Genomic DNA, 19,816 nt, shown 5'->3' on the forward strand with positions numbered 1-19,816 from the left:
GAATAATTGTTCTAGGGTTTATGGTGTACTCACAATATCTCAATAGGTATCAAGTCTAAAACTCCACTTGGCTATCTTGGTTGAGTTAATCTCCTCCTTACTTTATCAATTCATGGATATGGTATTATTCCATGTGATAATAGGTTATCTCACCACTCCAAGGGGAAATGGTTTACACCCTAATACTTTAATTGAATGGTGGTAATTTATTCCTAAGTAATTAAAGCTAGGATTGATATGGATGGTCTCTCTCATTTGGAAAGGATTGTATTACTATCCTATGGTTAGGCTCCATAGAAATTGATATGATCACCATTATCTATGTTCCACATAAATGGTTTCTCTCTCTAAGGAATGTCTTGAATAATACTCTAGGGTTCCTCTTGAAGATAATGTTGTGATCATATGGATATTTATATCCAAGGTTTGCCTCAAGGTTTGTCATTGCTTCCCTAAATAAAATAGGACTCTCACCTCTTTAGGTTTGATGTAAAACTATTGAATAGAGAAGAATATATACTTCTTGAGTGGATCTCCTTGTTATAATTCCAATGTTGAAGTGGAATGAATACCATGAGGTTTCATGGTAGTATCATGGATTAGTTTTAAGACATGGAAAAGAGAAGTGAAGAATGGTTTCTTCATTTTATTGTTACTTGATTTACCATTGGATATATGTTCATATGTTATGGCAAATAATACCATATTATGATCTTTAATAAGATCAAGTAATTGATCCTTGATTAATAAGTTATTGTGTTGGTTTTCATTCCATTTGATCTAACCCTTTAGATCGAATCATCTCTACCCAAAACTAGATTTTAACAAAGGTCACACTGAGGTTTATAGCACTTGACTTGATGAGTTACTTCAATTCCACCAAGGTCAAGTGAAACTTTAGTTACTGTGACTGTTTTACTTTAAAGCGCGAAAATTCCCCAGATTTTCTATGCATGAATGCAATGCACACATCTGTTTCCTCTATTTTTTGTAACCCAAATACTGGGATATTACAATAATGCTCCCAGGATAAAAGTAAAGTTGAAATGAAATAGAAAATTAAATTAAAATTCTGAAAATTTATGGATTAGTTTTTTAAATATGGTTTGTGTTCGTGCAAATTTGCATGCAAAAATCAATATGTTTTGTGCTCTAAACAAGCAACAAATTTTCCTTATTAACTCGATCGTCAAAATATTGGTGTTTTCTCCATAAAAATTTAAGGCCAACACTAGGACACGAACATGGCGAATTTTTTTTAAATAATACGAATATTTTATTTAAGTGCAGTAATAGCGCGAGTTTTTAAAAAATTTGAAAAGTGTGACCCGGTCGGTCAGCAGCTGACCGATCGGCCTCTAGTAGACCGACTGGGAGTCGGCTGGCAGGCCCTGTCCGGTCACAGAACTAATTGGTCAGCCACCGACCAATTGGTCAGCTACCGACCAATTGGGCAGCTATAGACCGATCGGCCTCCTAATTTCCCATGGTTTGCATGATTAATTTTCCACCGCCGATTTCCCACCATATTTGTCCCCTGTATTCCTCCCGTCCTTCCCGCCACGATCTCCCGCTAATTTTATCCCCCCACGTTCTCCCGCCAGTCCTTCCCGCCACGTTTTCCCGCCAATTTTATGCCGCCACTATCTCTCGCTATATTTTACCGCCGGATTTTTGCCTATAAAAGCAGGCATCGCTACTCTGGATTGCACAAGTGTTTCTATCTCTCTTTTTTTCTGTTTGCTCACCCTTAGCCATCATGAGTGTGCCGTACTCTGACCAGGAATTTAGGCCGGTGAAGGCGAAGGCTGCAAGTTTGCCCCCGGGTGTGACTGCGGAGCGGTGTTGGTGCGGCCGTCTTGCTAAGGTTAAGCAGGTGGAGGATTTCTCCGACTGGTTCGGCATGAAATTTTTCATATGTGCGAGCTATGAGCATGATCCACCCCGTAGTTCAGCTTCGTCGTCCACCAGGCCGCCGGTATGTTTGGACATAATTTTATGTTGACATTAATTTATTTATGAATGTGATTTAACGTTATTGTTTGTGTTGCGGTCTCCCCGCCCCTATGCAAATGGTTTCACTCGGATAGACACGGAGCAGCCGGATTGGGCGCGTCGGGAGGTTGAGGAGAAACACCGGCGTGCGTGGGCAACGTTCTTTGAGGAGGAGCGTTGGGAAAAGGTTCGTGCTAATGAAAAGCGAGAGCGAGAGAGGCAGATACAGAAACTTAGGGCGGAACAAGCTCGTAATCGCGAGGTGAATCGGAAGAGGATGGATGATGAGGCTGCACGTAGGTTTGCAGAGGAAGAGGTGCGCAGGGAGGCTCGTGAAGCAGAAAGGAAGAGACTACAATTTTCCCGCCATTTATTCCCGCCGAAATCTCCCGCCACTTTTTCCCGCCCAACTTTCCCGCTCAATCTTCCCGCCGAAAGTCATCCCTTGTAGCCTATAAAAACCCCCCACCGTTTCCTTGTGTTTCAGTGTATTCTATGAAGAAGATGGATCCCCCATATAAGAATCCCCCCATCTTTTCAACGAATTCATGGCCAAACCTCTTCTAGACGAGGCCCGCAAAGTGATGACGGAGAGTAAGGTAGACACATTCGAGGAGTTCATCAGTAGCGACGCCTTGCTGCGTAAGGTGGGTAGGGAGTTTGAGAAATATTCTTATGGGTGGCCAGTGAAGAAGATGCCTGCTCGCAGCCCACGGGAGATAAGGTGTGAGCTTATCGAGGTTGAATGAGAAGTGGAAGTCACTAACATGGAAGAATGAAGAAGATAGGGAAAGGGATTTGAAATATCCGAGCACGGTGGGCGGTTGAGAGTGAGGACGACGATGATATCTTTGAGCCTAGCAGCAAGGCGAAGAGAGCTGCATCGTCGAAGGGCAAGAGTGCCAAGTCCTCGAAGGGAAAGAGTGCTGCACCACCGGTCGTCGACTTGGACGACGACTTCGAGCCTAGCACGAAGGCGAAGAAAGCTGCATCGTCGAAGGGCAAGAGTGCCAATTCCTCGAAGGGCAAGAGTGCAGCACCGCCGGTCGTTGACTCGGACGATGACTTCGAGCCTAGCACCAAGGCGAAGAAAGCTGCATCGTCGAAGGGCAAGAGTGCTGCACCGCCGGTCGTCGACTCGGACGACGACTTCGAGCCTAGCACCAAAGCCATGAAAGCTGCATCGTTGAAGGGCAAGGGAAAGGGTGTGTTGCGTTTTTAGTTTAAGTTTTAGTTTTTTGATGTATCTTAAATTCTGTTGTAGTGATAAGCAGTATTTAAATTTCAGCTCTATTGTATCTTAATTTTGTACGCTGTTTTAATAAAGTACTATTGCTTTAGCACGAAATGAAATATGCGAGCGGGAGATAAGTCATGCATACATAAATGTCTCATACGTAAGTCATGCATACATAAATGTCTCATACAGGAGTAATGCATACATAAATGTCTCATACATAGGTGATACATCAGCCAGGGGGACGGCGTAGTCTGGGCTGTCGTGGGGGTGGCGTAACACGGGGTGTCCAACCGAACCTGTCCGGGGCCCCTGACGTTGCGAGCAGGGATCCAGGACCCGGACTCGGGGTCGTACTGCGTCTCCTGTGTGGGCTCTGGTGGAGGAGTCTGCATACCGACATAGTTCTGTTGCGTGCTGTAATACTCCATGTGCTCAGCGTCCTGATCACTAGCTCCCCATGAAGGATTAGATGCAGTGTGCTGTGTGTACCCTGTGGCACGAAACATAAGTGATGTCAAACTAAGTGGAGTATAATTTATACGGAACGGAATAGCTAGAATAGTACATACCCTGCGAGTATCCTGCTCCTCCCATGAAAGGAGCACTGCTGCCGCTGCCAATCGTCGAAAGCAGCTTGCCGCCGATAGTACCGAAAGTCGTCGAAGGAAGGAGTGTCGTTGCTGCTGCTGCCACGACGAACCTCCAGCCTGGTCGGGAGGTGGTGGTGCAGGTGTCGCCGTCGACGTGAGGCGAGGTCGTGATCCATGATGCTGGCCGTGAAAGTCGTCGAACGAAGGAGTGTGCTGCTGTTGCCACGATGAACCTCCTGCCCGGTCAGGAGGTGGTGGTCTGGGTGTCGCCATCGGCGTGACACGAGGCCGTGGATCGTGTCGTGTGGAGGGCCGCGGTGGAAGGAGGTGGCGCTGAACAACGTCGGAACTACGGCTGCACGTGATAGCCGAGTAGATCCCGCGTAGCTTCTCCTCGAGACGCCTCAACCAGGACACCTGCTGGTCGCGTGGCTGCAGAAGAGGCCCACTGGACACTTGACGTGTGTACTGAGCGACTTCATCCTGTAAGTCTGAAGTCATTTGGCCCTGCAAAAACATGGTAGATCATGGTAGCATATAAACCGTAGAACCCAATATATATATAAACGACAAGTATGTTGGTGGAATAGAAAAGTAGTACGTACCGCGTGCTGTCGACTACCGGCTGTGGACTGAGTCGGGTACATATCGTACATAGACGCTGGAGGCGCCTCAGCTGGATCTATCGGTGGGATGAGGCGCACTCGCGCTGCTGCTTGCAGTGTACCTCTGCAGATATGCCTCAAACTCCTGTGGACTAAACGGCTCATCGTGTCGCCAGAGGTGTGTTGTCGCGGTCAGCCACTCATCAACATACGAGCCAACGCGCTGAAGCCACCATGTCGAGGAGTGGCTCGTACCCTTCCTGTTGTACCTGCAGAAAATTATTGTGCTGTAAGCCAAACCCTTCATGATGAACAATCTTAACCTTAGCGGCGCTCTGAACTTACTTGTGGACGTAGGCAGGGAGAGGTGCTATCGGTGGAGGAGGATCGACCATCTGGCGAGAACCGAACTGTCTCATGATCCTCTGCTGGGCCATTACCTCCACGTACACATCGAAGATGATCTTCGATTGTGTCATCCAGTACGCACAATCTCTATAGCGGAGGACCGAGATCCCGCCGGGGTATCTTGCATGCATCGCTGCCGCCGTATAGGGCTCCCAAATCACCGCCCTATCATCGAGCACGTCAAACTGCTCCGTGAACGCAGGGTAGCAGTTCCCGACCTCGGTCGCGAGCAAATCGTCTCTGCGGACGAGAAAAAGAACTATAGTCAGGTACACACATAGTAGTATAAATTACAAAATAAATATAGTCATTACATGTACCTCGCGACGTGTCCAAATTATACCAAACGTAGGCATGTCGATGTGGTCCGCATCATCGAACCAGGTTGCCTCGAAAGGGCGTTCGAGCATCTATGTCTGGTCGACCAATTGGGAACCTCTCCCACGACCATAGCTGCAACAATAGTGGGCAGCCAAGAAGGCCAGACTTGGGGGAGACAAGTGTACAAGCATTGCACAAACCTCGGTACGTGGCTGCTAGAACCGCGGAACCCCAACTCCGCGGTATGATGTCGTCGGCGGTTGTAGCCTCTACTATCTCCTGCGCAATGGGGATGTAGCGCCTGCTGATGGTGGTCTGATGGTTCTCTGTGAACATCACCTTCCCAAGCAGCCACATAAGGTATGCCTCGAGACTCCTAGTGATTTGTGCCTCACTCATCGGTGCTTGTGAGCTGTGAAACCTACAACGAACAAAAAAAAGATGTTAGCTATAACAACACATTAACAATAAATAATTTTCAACAACAATGCTTACCTCGAAGTTGAGTAACCAGTCACACTTTGGACCATGGTCCTCACAGAGAAAATTAGGCTGACCCACACGAATTCCCTGAAAACGTGCAGGCATTTGTTCATCCCAGTCCACTCGGTTCTCGCCGGCGGGCCTATGGCCCGACCAGCCAACGGTAGGCCCGGTAAGTAAGACACGTCCTGCCGAGTAGGGGCCATCTCTCCCCAACGAAAGTGGAACGTGTGAGTCTCGGGCCTCCACCGATCCACTAGGCCGGTCGGCGGTGAGTGGTCGTACCGAAGGCGCTTGATTGGCGTGCCCCTCGCTCACCAGATGACCTGCGACATAGTGGCCTCAACCAACCGAGCGAAAGGTAGAAGTCCAGCCCACTTCAACCTACAAATTCATATAAGAATCCAATGAGTATGTGTGAGTACTTCAAATTAAATATATCAAATATAATCCCACATACCTCCGAACCCAACCGGGGTGTATCTCGCTAATTCCGATTAGCTCCGCGTGTCACCCAGTGTGGGAAGGCTATTAGGACTTGCCTCTAGCTTCGTCGCACGGTGCGCCTTCTCAAGGTCCCTACTGAGCAACGATCTTCCTGTCATTTCTGTAAACAACAAAACATATTTGCAAAATTCACATGACATAATACGAATATATATTTAAGTAACATACAGGACCACAATAAAATTGCAAAGTAGTTCCATACTTATTACAAATTCATTGTTCACTACATAAATTACGGTAACATAGTTTCACATTTGAGATTGCAAAGTAGTTCCATACTTATTACAAATTCGTTGTTCGAGTACATAAAATTGCAAATAAGTTTCGAAGTAGCGCCTCGCCGCCTAGTTTCTTCCCCTCCCGCGACGTCCCCTTGTGCCTCGCTGCCCCCTTCCTGCTGGGCCGGTGCCGAAGGTTGTACAATTACTTGTCCCAATGGCCAAATTGATTGCATAGGAAACATTGTCTCGTTGGCCCTCCGACTTCAGATTCATCCATATCATTCCGGATGCGCTGCGATGGCCGTCTACCGATGGCTGTCCTCAGTAGCGTTGGGTTTGGGATATATCACCTTTCACCAGGGTTTACAGTGTTGAAATTTCCCATTGACCGAAATCCTTCCAGCTCACCGGTCCAGGTGTTGAGCACGGCCTCCTTAAGATAATACGGAGAGACGAACGAGATTTCCGACATCCCCAGGACACCACAAACAGCTAACACATGTGAGCAAGGAAGATGAAGCAACTTTGGTTTGTTGCATGTGCACTCGCAAGTTGGCCTTTCTTCATTGCCAATTTTCACATCATGCGTTCGCTGCGGATTCCCACACCGAACCTATCCGTAGGTAAGCGTACTTCGAACCTTCTTTCCACATTACCAATTTGAACAACAGGGAGATGCTTAGCTTTCTCCTTCTTCTTATGCATGTACTCCATAATCTTCGAACAATATGGAGTGGCTGGTTTGTTCAGCATGTGCATCCGAGCCTTCTCACATCTCTCTCTGTAATATTTAACTGTGCCCATGAAAATACCCTCTACTATAGTTGTAAGTGGCAAAGCTCTATTGCCTCTCAGCACAAAGTTATACGACTCTGCGAGGTTGGTTGTCATGACGCCGTATCTAGCTCCATGTGTATCGTGCAACAAAGACCACCTCTCCGTAGGCTCATGCTCTATCCACTGCTCAAAGTTTTTAATCTGCCTTCCTGCCTTCTCCTTGTTCGGGCGGGTCAAATCCGGGCAAGTCGCACGAGACCTTGGGGTGCCTCATAAGCGGGTGCTTCTACCGCTGTTGTTCCTGCTGCAACGGCCTGCATATGTGCTGCTATGTTTGCATCTCGAGCTGCTTTCCTCTCCACAACTTGTTTCTTCGTCAACTCCTGCAGTTTGCTACGCAAAAAATTATACTTCCACTGCTGGTTCTGGATGCACAGCCTCTTGAAGATATTCATAAGGTCCTTTTTTCCTGAATTGTGTGTAAAAATTGGCCCCCAGGTGGCGCATGCACCAACGGCTCTCAATGTCAATCCATGGAGTTTCTTGCCTAGGCTCTTTCAGTGTCTTAATAGCTTTCAGTATACCTGCATGCCTGTCATGAAGGATGCAAACATTCGGCTTGTCCTTTACAATTGAAATCTTCAACTGCCTAAAAAACCATAAACAGCTTTCGGTGTTCTCACTCTCCACGAAAGCAAAAGCGAGTGGCACGATTTGATTGTTTCCGTCCATTCCAATGGCGGTCAAGATTTGACCCTTGTACTGACCGGTCAGAAACATGTCGTCGACACATAACACGGGTCGACAGTGTCTGAATGATTCGATGCATACACCGAACGAGAAATAGACTCTATGCGAGAACCACGTAAGATGGGGACTCCGGCAAAAACATGTCCTGGATGTTCACATATGTTCCTGGATTCCTCGCCTGCAGCGTCTGCAGCATACGAACAACAGCGTCGTATGCGTCTCGAAATGAACCAAACCTCATCTCCATCGCCCTCTGCTTAGCCCTCCAAGCCTTGCCATAAGAAATGGTGTAAAAATGATGCTTCTTAACATTCTTCTGTATGGCGTTTACTCTCATGGCTTGCCCTTCCACTATTTCGGTGTACGGCAGCCGGGCTATGAGATTAGACGACGAGTTGCAATGATCATTGCGGATACTTACAAGCTCACAACTCGTGCGGCACAAAGTCGCTCACACGCCATATTGTGTCATACTTAGGAACATACCCATGCACCCTTCCGGGACAATTGATGTCCACACATTCCATCGTCGGGTATTTTCCGGATGACACGGTTGTTCTCAGCTCCCTCGGCTCGCCATTGCCCACTTAATTATTGCATCCTGCATATGTCGCTTCGACGGAAACATGGCCCCTACGGCGAGATTGTTACGGTGATACTCCCGGTTAGAATCAAGGCCATCATTGATTGTCATTGCGGACGAAAAGTTGTGATTCCATCTACCGGGAATAGGCACCTCCTCCCCATCATCGGACTCATCGGAATCATCATCATCGGTTTCACCTTCGTATCTTCCTCTTCCATATGATTCTGCCTGTATCCATTTTCTTCGTCACCATCAACCTCACCGTCTTCTCCTGTGTAACCATCACCCTGGCCACTATAAACATCTTCCGCATGGCTTCTCTGTTCAGGCTCGTAACCACCGCCACCGCCGGGTGCTTGACTGCTCTGGCCTGATTCGTAACCACCTCCTCCACTGTAACCGCCTTCAGGAGGCGCTACCTCCTTCGCCACCGGAAGAACTAATGCCACAGGGTTAGTTCCTCTCCTTTCAGACCCTTTTAACCAGCTCACCCACTTAGAGGTATCATCTACAGGCCTCAAATACCACAAAATGTTTGATACCGACTTAGTACACAATGCATGCACACCCACTGTGTGCACTTCAGGATTAAGCCCGAAACATTCTATCAACCAATCCTTCACCTGCTCAATTGTCCATGTTCTAGGAGCAGTCATATTCATCTCTACATATTTGAACTCACTCAGATCAACTCCCATTTCATTTGATCGGACACTACCCATACCATAGTAAAATACTATCTTCACTACATCTATCATCTTTGCTCACCTAAAAAAAATTCGTCCGCATCAACTACTAATACCAGCCCACATAAATACACTAACACTAAAACCAGCATACAATAACCTATACAGTTAATACTAATATGCAAAGATTAGGGTTTACCCTTGTAGCTTGAGCAGCCTCTCCAACAGCAGCAGCACGAACAGCACGCAGCAGCTCAACACCACCAGCAATACACAGCAGCAGCTCAGCCCCTTACACCACCGTCAACCTCCACCACTTCATCACCATTGCTGCTAAACAGCACCACCAAACTCCTCCAAACTCTAACCCATCTGTAGATCGGGCTTCCCTCAACTAATACCAGCAAAATGATGAAGTTTTATTGGCTAAATCAGTGAGGATCTGAGAAAAACGAAGTTTTTGGAGCTCTTTTCGTATGCAGGGGACGAACAGCTAGAGAAAGAAGAAAGAGGAAGGAGGAAGAAAGCGGCTGGGAGCGTCTGCGCGCGGCGCCGAAGAGAAGATGCTCGCGCGGGCCATGCACGGTCGGCCGGCTATCGACCGATCGGCCTGCTAGTGGCCGACAGGCGCTGGTCGGCCTGTCCCCCGTCTGCGCAGCCTGCAGTCGGCCAGCTGCTGGCCGATCGGCCCGCTGCTGACCGGTCGGTCAGCTAGTGTCCGACCAGGTCACACTTTTCAAATTTGGCGAAAACGCGCGCTATTCTTACACTTAAATAAAATATCCGTATTATTTAAGAAAAAATCGCCACGAACATGTACATTCTAAACCCTTTTGTTGTTTTTTTAATTTATAAATATTATATTCTAAATATAGAAGCATATGCTTTTGGGAGTAAAGTTGAAATTTTTGATTTAGTAGCCTGATTTTGTGCAGTGTTTCCCTGTCAGCTTTGATTAATCTCAGAGTCAGAGACTCATATGCGAAAGAACGTCATAGTTATTGTGATTATCTCCTACTACTACTACGTATCTTGGTTCTAGTTCCAATAAATGATGAATAAGGTGAAAATGGAATTCTTTCAATGGGATAGCATGGAGAAAGCCTAGAATGCCGGCGGGCAATATAGTTTTTAGGGTGAGCCTGGTCTTTGCCCGAGTTTGCTCTACCAAAGATTTTTCTATCTATTCATTTGCCTGTGAGTTGGCTGCTATTGGTCAAAAATAGCATTGGCATGTTAAAGAGTTGGCAACAATTAAACAAAAACCAGTTTTCGAATGATTCACTTTGATCACAATCCAAACTACCTTGAAGCTGGCTTGATTCTCTCACGACGTAACATAATTGGGATACTTTTTATTCAGAGTAATTCTACAAATTATTTAAACTAAACTATATAACAAGAGACATGCTAATTAATGTCACTTATTACAAATTTCTATAAATTCAAACCCAATAACAAAAAATTAGGCACATATTGCTAAGTCAATAAGGTAGAGAGTAAAAACTCTTATTGACTTCTGAAATTCTATAATCGTAGAGAGCGTTTCACTACGCGGCGCGCGGACACACGCACATAAGGCATGCCACGGGATTATCTTTGTGGCATGTACACTGTATGTATGTTAGATTTACTTTTGGTAGTGTAGTTTTAAATGACATCTTTTATTCAAAGGTATTTTACAAATAGGTAAAATTAAATGGATGAAGAAAGAGGGCAATATATTTCACCTTAGATTACCGGGTTTTTACAATTTGTAATATTTTGTCCCTCCATTTCATACTACGTGTGGCTGATTTAGTAAAACAGTAACAACTAATATGAAATGGGAGAGTATTTATAAGAGTTATAATATTGTATCTAGTTTCAACAAGATCCACAAAATGTCATAAGAAGTGATTTCGTGTCGACTTTTTTTCTTTTTATCAAGGCCTAGTGGAACTAATTTTTGATACGGAGTAGAAAAAACTTTATAGTAGTATTAGAAATTAATACCCCTCCAGTACAAATTAGTCTGTTATTCCACATAAGTGGACATGATATACCCTTTCTTCCCTACATTTTGTTATTATCATGGCCGCACTTAGAAAGAGACCTTATCCTGCCAGCGGTCACTATCTCAGCACAGCCGGCGGGTTAGCTTCATCTGATCTGATCCTTCCCGCTTTCGCCATCAGTAAACTACCATCGCATTCACGGCACGTCGGCACCCACATGGCCCCACTGTCAGTCAAACAGCCAAGCATCACAAAACCACCCTCCCGGCCCTCCCCGCCCACCGGAAACCGGCGACTCCACCACCAAGCTACCAGCCGTCCAGCCCTGACCGAGCGAGAGGAGACCAAGAGAACTCGCCATGGAGGCGACACGGCCGGCGCGGAGCGACCCGCACTTGCCGCCGGAGGAGGCCGCCCGGGCGGAGGCGCAGGTGCGCGGGTACTTCGACAGCATCGCCCCGACGCGCCCTGCCAAGCCGCCGCGCAGCGACCCGTCGGACGCCGCCCCGGGCTGCGCCGAAGTGGCCGCTGCGGGCGATCCGCCGGAGCTGCGCAAGCTCCGCGACCTCGAGGCCAAGGCCCCCCAGGTGAAACGCCTCTTTCTCCTCGTGTTCAAGGAGTTCGTTGGGACTGTTGAACTGGTCAATGTAACGCGTGCTGCGTTGTCGTGCGCAGAAGCTGCTGCTGGACGGCGGGGATGCGAGCGGGGAAGAGCACGTGGAGACGCAGTATTACCATGGGATCAACTGCATCGACAAGCAGCATCACACGGTGAGCTTGGATGTTTGTGTGATTGTGTAGTCCGTACTCTGTTAATGTGACATGCGCAGCAATGTCTGTACTCTCTAGGTGTTTCATGGCTGCCTTGTGTTTTTCAGAGTATATGGCATTTAGTATATTTCAGGACCCTTGATAGAACCAATTACTAAATCTTTTACCAACGCTAGAGCAGTTCCATCGGAAAAAAAAATCGAGTTCTGTTGGCTGCCTAACATAATTACACTGACCAAAGCACTGCAATAAGCTAGATCAAATAAGCCCAATACCACTGCAGACATATAAGTCGGGAACATCATCCGTTAAGGATTACAAGTGGCATTCATGCTCACATGTTAGCGAGGCATTGGGTATATTTTGTTGGTTTCAGTTTCCACTGCAATTTCAGCACACTGGCCCTCCGAGGTGCTACCAGTTCCCTTAGTAACCATCTGTTAAAAGGGCTAGCATTTAGAAAAAAAAAAACAAGTGCATCCAGAGATTTTTTTTTATGTTGAATACAGGTTAATCATGATATATGAATGCATCCAGAGTCCTGGATTTTCATTCCATTTTGTCTCTTCGTAATTGACAACTAGGAGGTTAGATGTGTATGGCACTGACACAGCTATCTGTAATATCTGATCTTGTCGAACCATGTTGATTACTCTCATTGGGAGCTCGGATATTCAACGCTTGCGCACCTGAAGCTCATGATGCTTTTTCCCACTGATGTCTATTAAAGAATACCCTACATAACAGCTGGTAGCCCTATGAGGCTATGAGAGCACAGTAAATTTCGTGCGCCGCCGATTTTCTCGAATGTGGTAGCAGTAAATGTCCAGCAGTGTGCCACCAATAGATCATTTTTCATCTCAGATGCACTCCCCACTGAAACTTGCTAGACTATTTGTGATGTTTGTCATCATTTTTGCAAACAACATTGTGTCATAGTGCTGTGTGCAAAAAATATTTGAAACCTGGTCAAAGCCTACTTGTTGCACTTAACATTGGAAAAAGGGAAAGGGTCAATCTTCCTCAAAAAAATTGAAGACCCAGGGTGCCAAAGTCCCTAAGTATATGTTAGTGCTCAGAGGGAGAAAATGACCAACAATGGAAAGATTTTGTACCCTGTTTGTTGCAGGTCTACTTGGTACATACTTCTGCCAATTTGCCAGTTCCTCTGCAGTTGCCTGGCCAGTTATAGGAATACAGGTAGTTTTTTACGTGTCTTGGAAGATTGGTCTTGATTTAGATGTTACTGAGCCAGTAGTGGTTTAAAGAATTCTTAGAACTGTCATTGAAAAGCTTGATCATCAGGCAATTGTAGCTGGTACAAGTACGCACTGTGTTGAAGCTCTTAGATCTAGCAGTTCATTGCATATGCTCAGTGGTATGGAAAACATTCAAGATATTGCAGGCTAGCAAAGGAGTATTGGTACTCGTTGGGAATTTGGGAAGTTCTAGTAGAGATATCTTGCACAGTATGTACTTGATATCATTCAGATCAGGGGAAGTGATTGTTTGCTTTATCCAGTTGATATTTTGGTGGTAATTCTGGTTGTGACACGATGTGCATTCTGCAACATCTCTCTATGACCATCTAATTCTCAGGTTGATAGTTTTTCTTTGCAGACTGGCACGGGCTTTATCAAAGTGGAAAGATCCAACACCAACACTAGCTTCCTCGGTGTAACAACTGTGGCGTACTCATCCAACAACGTTGTTCGTCGCATGAGCAACCCTGCAACAAATGATTGGATACCATCCTCAGAGACGGTATAATATCAAAGCACGTGTGAATCTCTGCCACTAAGTTTCATACAGCCAATTTATAATGGACCCTGTGTTCTGCTTCCAGGTTATTCCAGTTTCAAACAAGCCTAGCAGGAGTGACTTTGACCTGGCTCCGTCGCCCATTTGAATTATTGTCAGTCATTTGGGGTAATAAAGTGCATCATGATGCAACCACCTATGTATATAAGGAGAAGGCATCTGAATGCTGCAATGGCTGTTACCATTGTTCAGGTTTTTTTTTTAACGAAGGCAAAAGCTAGAATTGTGACTCTTTTTTTTTTGCGGGTAACCTGAATGGACGAACGAATAAAACAGTGGATTGAGCAACATAGTTGTCAATTACTGGTACCTATCTTTGTGCAAGATTGTTGAATTGTTAGCTTCCTACTAGGAGAGATCTGATCATCTGGCCTCATTTAGGAAAGCAAGAGAAAGAGAATGATAATTTCATTTAGGAAAGCAAGAGAAAGAGAATGATAATTTCGTTGAATAATCTCTGTGTTCCCTACTTTTTCCATTATACAAAGACGCTGCACTCGGTTTTATATGCAGAACCAACAATTCGATCTTACTTTTATTCATTTCTTGGCTCTGTACAGGGTGCCTGAGACAAGGCATTTTACAGGCTGTACTTGTACACTTAATTATACACGAAAAGAATAGTTTGTTTCAGCTCAGTCAAAAATCAGGTCTCCTGTGGCGTAGGTGTTGTAGAAAATGGTGGCGCTGAAGTAAAGCACCGCCGTGAGGGTGAGGAAGGCCTGGAACGATCCGAGCCACTGGACGAAGTAACCTGCTCCTACAGTGCTAACTATGGCAGCCACCACCCCGATGCCATTGGTCATGCCTATTCAAGCAAGAAATATCAGACACAAGAGATGAAGAAATGCATTGTAGGAATATGGATGTTCTGTACTGATGCTCTCAAATTTGTGTACATACCGTGCAAAGATCCAGCGTATTGAGGGGCAATGTCCTGATGGAAGAATCGTGAAGAAAACACATTGGGTCAGATTGAAGTACAGCGATGGAGTACTTTCAGTGGAGATGATAGGATCAGGATATGAGGGGACATGAACATATACCTGTACATTACAGAAATACCCAGCTTGACTGCAGGAACTCAAACCCAAGGCAGCGGTCATGATAACTGCCGCGACTGATGGTGTTTGAGCGAATCTTAAACATAGCAATGACACACCTGGGCCGATAAAACCAATTGACTGCACCAGGCAAAGAGAGTGTTGGTATTGTGATGAGTCTTATGTTTCAGCTCTTGCATTTTGTTAGTAAACTCTATTTATATAAGGCTATTCAGATGATTCTCTTACCTGCATAATTTTCCGAACCCGCACGGTAGAGACGCCAGATTTGATCAAGTAATCTGCAGAAGCTCCTGCAACATATCCTGATAGAGCCATGACGGCCCAAGGTATGGCGCTGAACCATGCAGCTTGTTTCAAATTGACATCATATACCTGTTGGGATAATAGTCACAAATAACAGCTTATAAAAGAGTTGTGAGCAGACCTATCAGAATGATTTAGAAGCTTAGATGACATACATACCATTTTGAAGTACACCGGCATCCATGATAGTAGGACAAAATAGCCCTGCATGGTATTTTGAATTTGTAAATGTTAATATCTAGACAGTAGCATCACCAAATTTAATTGTGATTGTCCGTCATTCTTACCCAGTTGTTTATCACATTAGCTACAATGATGGCCCACATTCCCATCTTTGAGAACACTTCCCTTAAAGATGGAAATTTGTCGCCTTTGACTTTTGATTTACTTCGTCCAGCTAGTATCAGTTGCAGCTCAGATTTGCTTATAGTACGGCTGTCGATAGGGTCACTTTCTACATTCAACAGCCATACAGCGATCCACAGGTAACCAAGTGATGCGAAGAAAGCAAATGTTCCAGCGAGGCCTATATGTGACATGATGATCGGTGTTGCTAGGAAGCTTACGACGTTTCCAAGATGGAATCCTCCCATGGAAATGCCAACAGCAGTGGCACGTTCATGCGTTGGAAACCACCTGTTCCATGATAATAAAAAAGAAAATTAAGAGCCTGAATTGAAGCTGCATTTGATTGCATCAATATATGTAGCGGATGTTTCTTTTTTTTTCTATATGCTGCAACAAATAGAATTAGTAGCTGCTGAGATGCTATCAATGAAAAGAGAGCAGTCTGAAATACTCGAAAGTATACTCTCCTAGCAGTTAAAATTATAGCATCTACTACTATGATTGATCCATCCTAGCAGTTAAAATAGTTTGGCTTGTGCTGCTCCAAGTGTTGCTCGAGATTAATGTTTTGGCCTGATCCACTTTAAGCATCAGAGATGAAACGATGCTTCAATCAGGTTATTTGAAGCCAATGCTGAGTAAATTCAATGAGTGATATGAGTAAGTTTAGATATGAGGGGAGGAGGCGTTTTGGCTCATAGGAGCAAATGCTCCCATTATACAAAATAATTAAAAAATAATTTTAAAAATGGTAAAAAATTCTGACATAATTTTTTTGGTGTACATCATGACATTCTATGTTAGTGCACAAGTTTTCGTGGAGAAACAACATTTTATATGACGTGTACAAAAAAACAAAAAAATGTCCTGTACGTAGTCATGTTATAGCATCAAAATTTGTCTTTTTTACAGGAGCCACAAATTTTTTTAGTTTTTTTTGAAAACTTGTGTACGAACATAAAATGTGTAGATGTACATGTAAAAATTTATTTTAGAATTTTTTGACACTTCAAAATGTTGATTCACATAATGGGAGCAAATGCTCCTATGAGCCAAAGTGAATATCCCAGATATGAGGTGCTTACTTGGGTAAGAAAGTGCTCATTGTCGGAAACGCGACACCTTCTGCAATTCCAAAGAGCACACGCACAGCAAGCAACACAACAGCAGATTGAGAAGCAGCCCACGGAGTCAGAAAAGTGGCCAAGGACCAGAGTGCGGCAGCACCTGCCATGACCTTCTTCCCTCCGTATTTGTCTGCCAAAGCTCCTCCAACCATGGATGAGAAAACATATCCCCACAGAAACGATGACTGCAACAGTGGTGGGAAGATTTAGTCTCAAGTCAGCCAATTTGGACATCATCAAACCATGCACGATATGACAGTAAGGTACTTGTGTTTGTTTTGGTAGTTATTTATTGGTATATTGACAAATTGATCATAGGAGAACGAGTGCTTGTCTAGGGTTCAAGCTTATTGCTTGTTACTAAGGCTCAAGCATTCGTATCTCCAACTAAAGTAGAGTATACATTCAGCATTAATTCATATACCACATCATTGTACGCTTGATGACATCTAGTCTAGTAACTAGTGTTGCAATGGTGAGCCTCAAGAGGCAGCTGCTGATGCAACCAATCTTCAGTCACCAGGTAAAACTGAAGTCCAATGTTCCTTATTGAATTGTCAAATTTGAAGCGTAAAAATCAGCAAACGGTAACACCTCAAGTTGCTGAATTTACCCTATGTAGTATGTACCGCTTGCTAAATTTTGGTGTCTTCCGCGAAATTGACACCTGAAATTACTACCTATATGGAGGTCACCACAAGCAGTCTGAACTTGATGCTTATTATAAAATGTAATGGTCATGCAGTAGTAGCTGGCACTGCCTGGCAGCCTGGCTTATAAAATGTAGAGAATGCTTCAGCCGATCGCGCATCGGGTCTGAACTTAATGCATAGTTGACTTCGTTAAGCAGTGACGAAGCTCAACAAACGGCTGGAACCTTTTGTTGTTAGCAAATTCTTGCTTAATGTTTGAGCAAAGTGTCCTTTACTTCACTTATTCTGCAAACTAACATATGAGCAAGGAAGTAAACTGGACAGGGAAAGGAGACGCGATCGTGGGCGGCGGGGGCAGTACCTGGACGATGCCGACGAATGAGCTGGACCAGCCGTGCTGCGCGGCGAGCGGCACGACGGCGACGGACATGACGACGCGGTCGGCGTTGCAGAGCAGCATGACGGCCGCCATGAGCGCCACCGCCTTCACCCGCTCCGGCAGCGCAGGCACGCTGGGCACGGCGGCGGCGGCGGCGGCGTGACTGACCCCATCCAGGCTGGCGCTGCACATGGCGGCGACATCCCGCCTGCCCATTTGCCTCCTCGCGCTCCCGCCATCTCCGACCAAACCGGCAACGGCGCCGTCGCCCCTGCCGCTGCTGCTGGCAGCACAGCCGACACCTCTGCTGCTGCAACCATCCGCAGCGGAGGGCAAGGAAGAAGAACAAGAAGCGGATATGCGCAGGCTTCTCGGCTCCAAGCTGGCCGCCCCGAGCCTGGCGGATCTGTACCTGGCCGGGCCCGCCGCCGGCTTCACGGACACGCACGATCTCACCGACGCCATGACCGGAAAAGCTGCTGAGAGATGCGCGGGGATCAGACTCAGAGCATGGTGGTGCAGCAGGCCGTGGGTGGCGATCGATGGGGGGCAGCAAGCGGTAACAGTATGATTGCTGGGCTGGGTTGGTGGTATAAATTAGGACCTCGGCTCGGGACGGGGAGGACGAAAGGTGGTAGGTTGCGTCGCGGAACGGATCCGAGTCAGTCAGAGCGGGGTTGTTAGCGTAGCGGTGATGCGATCAGGGAAATGGTCAAGGTAATTTTCTGGCTGGGTGGCGCCGTCGGGAGACCGGTGGGGGCACCTACCCGGCGGCCCCGGCCGGCTGCCGCGCCGAGTCGCCACCTACCCAGCCCAGCGACCGGAAAGCCGGGAGGAGCGCTGAGACGGTGGCGGGGAGCGGCCGATGGGCACTGTTTCTGTTGAAAATGGAAGGCGAGATTGGACTTCACTGCACTAAAAAAATTACTCCCTCCAGTCAATGTACTCAACTTTGTTTAGATTTCTATTTATCTAGTTAAATTTTTAGACTAGATGCATGGAAATCTAGATAAAGTTGAGTCCACTAATATAGACCGGAGGAAGTAAGCGCTTTTTTTTTTGTGAATCAAGAGTTTTTATAAATTCACCGGCAGGAGTACAATCACTCACGGGAGTGTTAGTAAGAAAATCTGGATTATAATTGATCCATAGGCATCCCCTCCTAGCACTACTAGCTTATTTATCACATACGTAGTAAGTGTGAGCAACATTATTTGCATCACGCCTAACAACCAAAATGCTAAAACTAGTAAAAGCCCTTCTAATTTCTCTGACTGACGGATTGATCTTAGTTCTGACCTATTATCAATCCTTAGAGTTGCAAAAATTGGCAGCCATCTGAGAGTCACTCTCAATGATAATGCGAGTGTAGCCCCTTCTCATGTGCCAATCTGATTCCTTCGCGGGTCGATATTACCTCCATTGACAAGGAACTCACCACGTGTTCAAACCAAAAGACTTGACCCCGAATCATTGTCCCATGGTGATCACGTACCACCGAGCCCACACTTCCTGACTTAGACTCATCATGGAAGCTAGCGTCTGTATTGATTTTTATTACTCCTTCATCGGGTGGACTCCATCTCTTTTTCTTCCCTATCACCCTACTTGGCTTCCGGCGAACCGTCTAAGCAAGATCTAAGAGTATCTCCAGCCGCGTCCCCCAAACCATCACTAAAGAGATTTGGGACGCGTTGGATAAAAAATGCTCTCAGCCGCGTGCCCCAAAGCCTCTTTTTATCCGGCGCGGTCCATTACGGTGTCCGGCGCCCCGAGCCCGTCCCCGCCCCACAGGGGACGCTGCGAGCACGCCGGACACAACGAAGAGCGACGCGAGGAGTGGTGGGGCTGACGCGTCAGCGGCACATTGAAGTTTAACCTAACCGTCGCCTACCTCGCGATGGAAGTTAATTGGCGCGCAGCGACGATGCAGTTCCTGCAGAGGCGCAGCGAAGCGTCTCATCGCTCCGCCGCCTCACTCCATCCTATAAAAAAGGTCGCTCTCTCATCTTCCCTCACACACAAGCCCTAGCGCCTCTCTCCCCAACCCTAGCCGCCACCATCTCATTAAGAGTCGACGCCATGTCTGCTAGAGGCGGAGGCCGAGCTCGCGGCCGTGGTCGTGGTCATGGCCGCGGCAGAGCTGCACGCTCGCCGTCGCCTGCGACGCCGTCGTCTTCA

General features: G+C 46.3%; 2 protein-coding genes across 2 annotated transcripts; one reads left to right on the forward strand and one right to left on the reverse strand.

Annotated features, from left to right (window-relative positions):
• The first annotated feature begins 11,525 nt into the window (after nt 1–11,525).
• On the forward strand, nt 11,526–13,985 carry LOC124707558. Its single transcript, XM_047239221.1, has 4 exons — nt 11,526–11,753; nt 11,842–11,937; nt 13,558–13,701; nt 13,784–13,985. The coding sequence occupies exons 1-4, from the start codon at nt 11,526–11,528 to the stop codon at nt 13,844–13,846; spliced, it is 531 nt and encodes a 176-aa protein (XP_047095177.1). The 3' UTR covers nt 13,847–13,985.
• Nucleotides 13,986–14,199: 214 nt separating this feature from the next.
• LOC124707559 (probable anion transporter 2, chloroplastic) lies at nt 14,200–18,197 on the reverse strand. Its single transcript, XM_047239222.1, has 8 exons — nt 17,618–18,197; nt 16,562–16,788; nt 15,416–15,764; nt 15,288–15,332; nt 15,051–15,197; nt 14,805–14,942; nt 14,662–14,695; nt 14,200–14,566 (listed from the first exon to the last, which is right to left on the reverse strand). The coding sequence occupies exons 1-8, from the start codon at nt 18,098–18,100 to the stop codon at nt 14,394–14,396; spliced, it is 1,596 nt and encodes a 531-aa protein (XP_047095178.1). The 5' UTR covers nt 18,101–18,197; the 3' UTR covers nt 14,200–14,393.
• Between the last annotated feature and the right edge of the window lie 1,619 nt (nt 18,198–19,816).

Source organism: Lolium rigidum, chromosome 4, assembly GCF_022539505.1.
Source record: "Lolium rigidum isolate FL_2022 chromosome 4, APGP_CSIRO_Lrig_0.1, whole genome shotgun sequence".
Taxonomy (NCBI): domain Eukaryota; kingdom Viridiplantae; phylum Streptophyta; class Magnoliopsida; order Poales; family Poaceae; genus Lolium; species Lolium rigidum.

What these genes read in the sequence shown, in the direction of transcription:
- LOC124707558 (XM_047239221.1), top strand. Translation starts at nt 11,526, where the DNA reads ATGGAGGCGACACGGCCGGCGCGGAGCGACCCGCACTTGCCGCCGGAG. An exon ending in TCGAGGCCAAGGCCCCCCAG is followed by an intron (nt 11,754 to 11,841) that starts GTGAAACGCCTC and finishes TGTCGTGCGCAG; the next exon opens with AAGCTGCTGCTGGACGGCGG. An exon ending in GGATACCATCCTCAGAGACG is followed by an intron (nt 13,702 to 13,783) that starts GTATAATATCAA and finishes TTCTGCTTCCAG; the next exon opens with GTTATTCCAGTTTCAAACAA.
- LOC124707559 (XM_047239222.1), bottom strand. Translation starts at nt 18,100, where the DNA reads ATGGCGTCGGTGAGATCGTGCGTGTCCGTGAAGCCGGCGGCGGGCCCG. An exon ending in CATTCGTCGGCATCGTCCAG is followed by an intron (nt 16,789 to 17,617) that starts GTACTGCCCCCG and finishes CCACTGTTGCAG; the next exon opens with TCATCGTTTCTGTGGGGATA. An exon ending in ATACGCTGGATCTTTGCACG is followed by an intron (nt 14,567 to 14,661) that starts GTATGTACACAA and finishes TTGCTTGAATAG; the next exon opens with GCATGACCAATGGCATCGGG.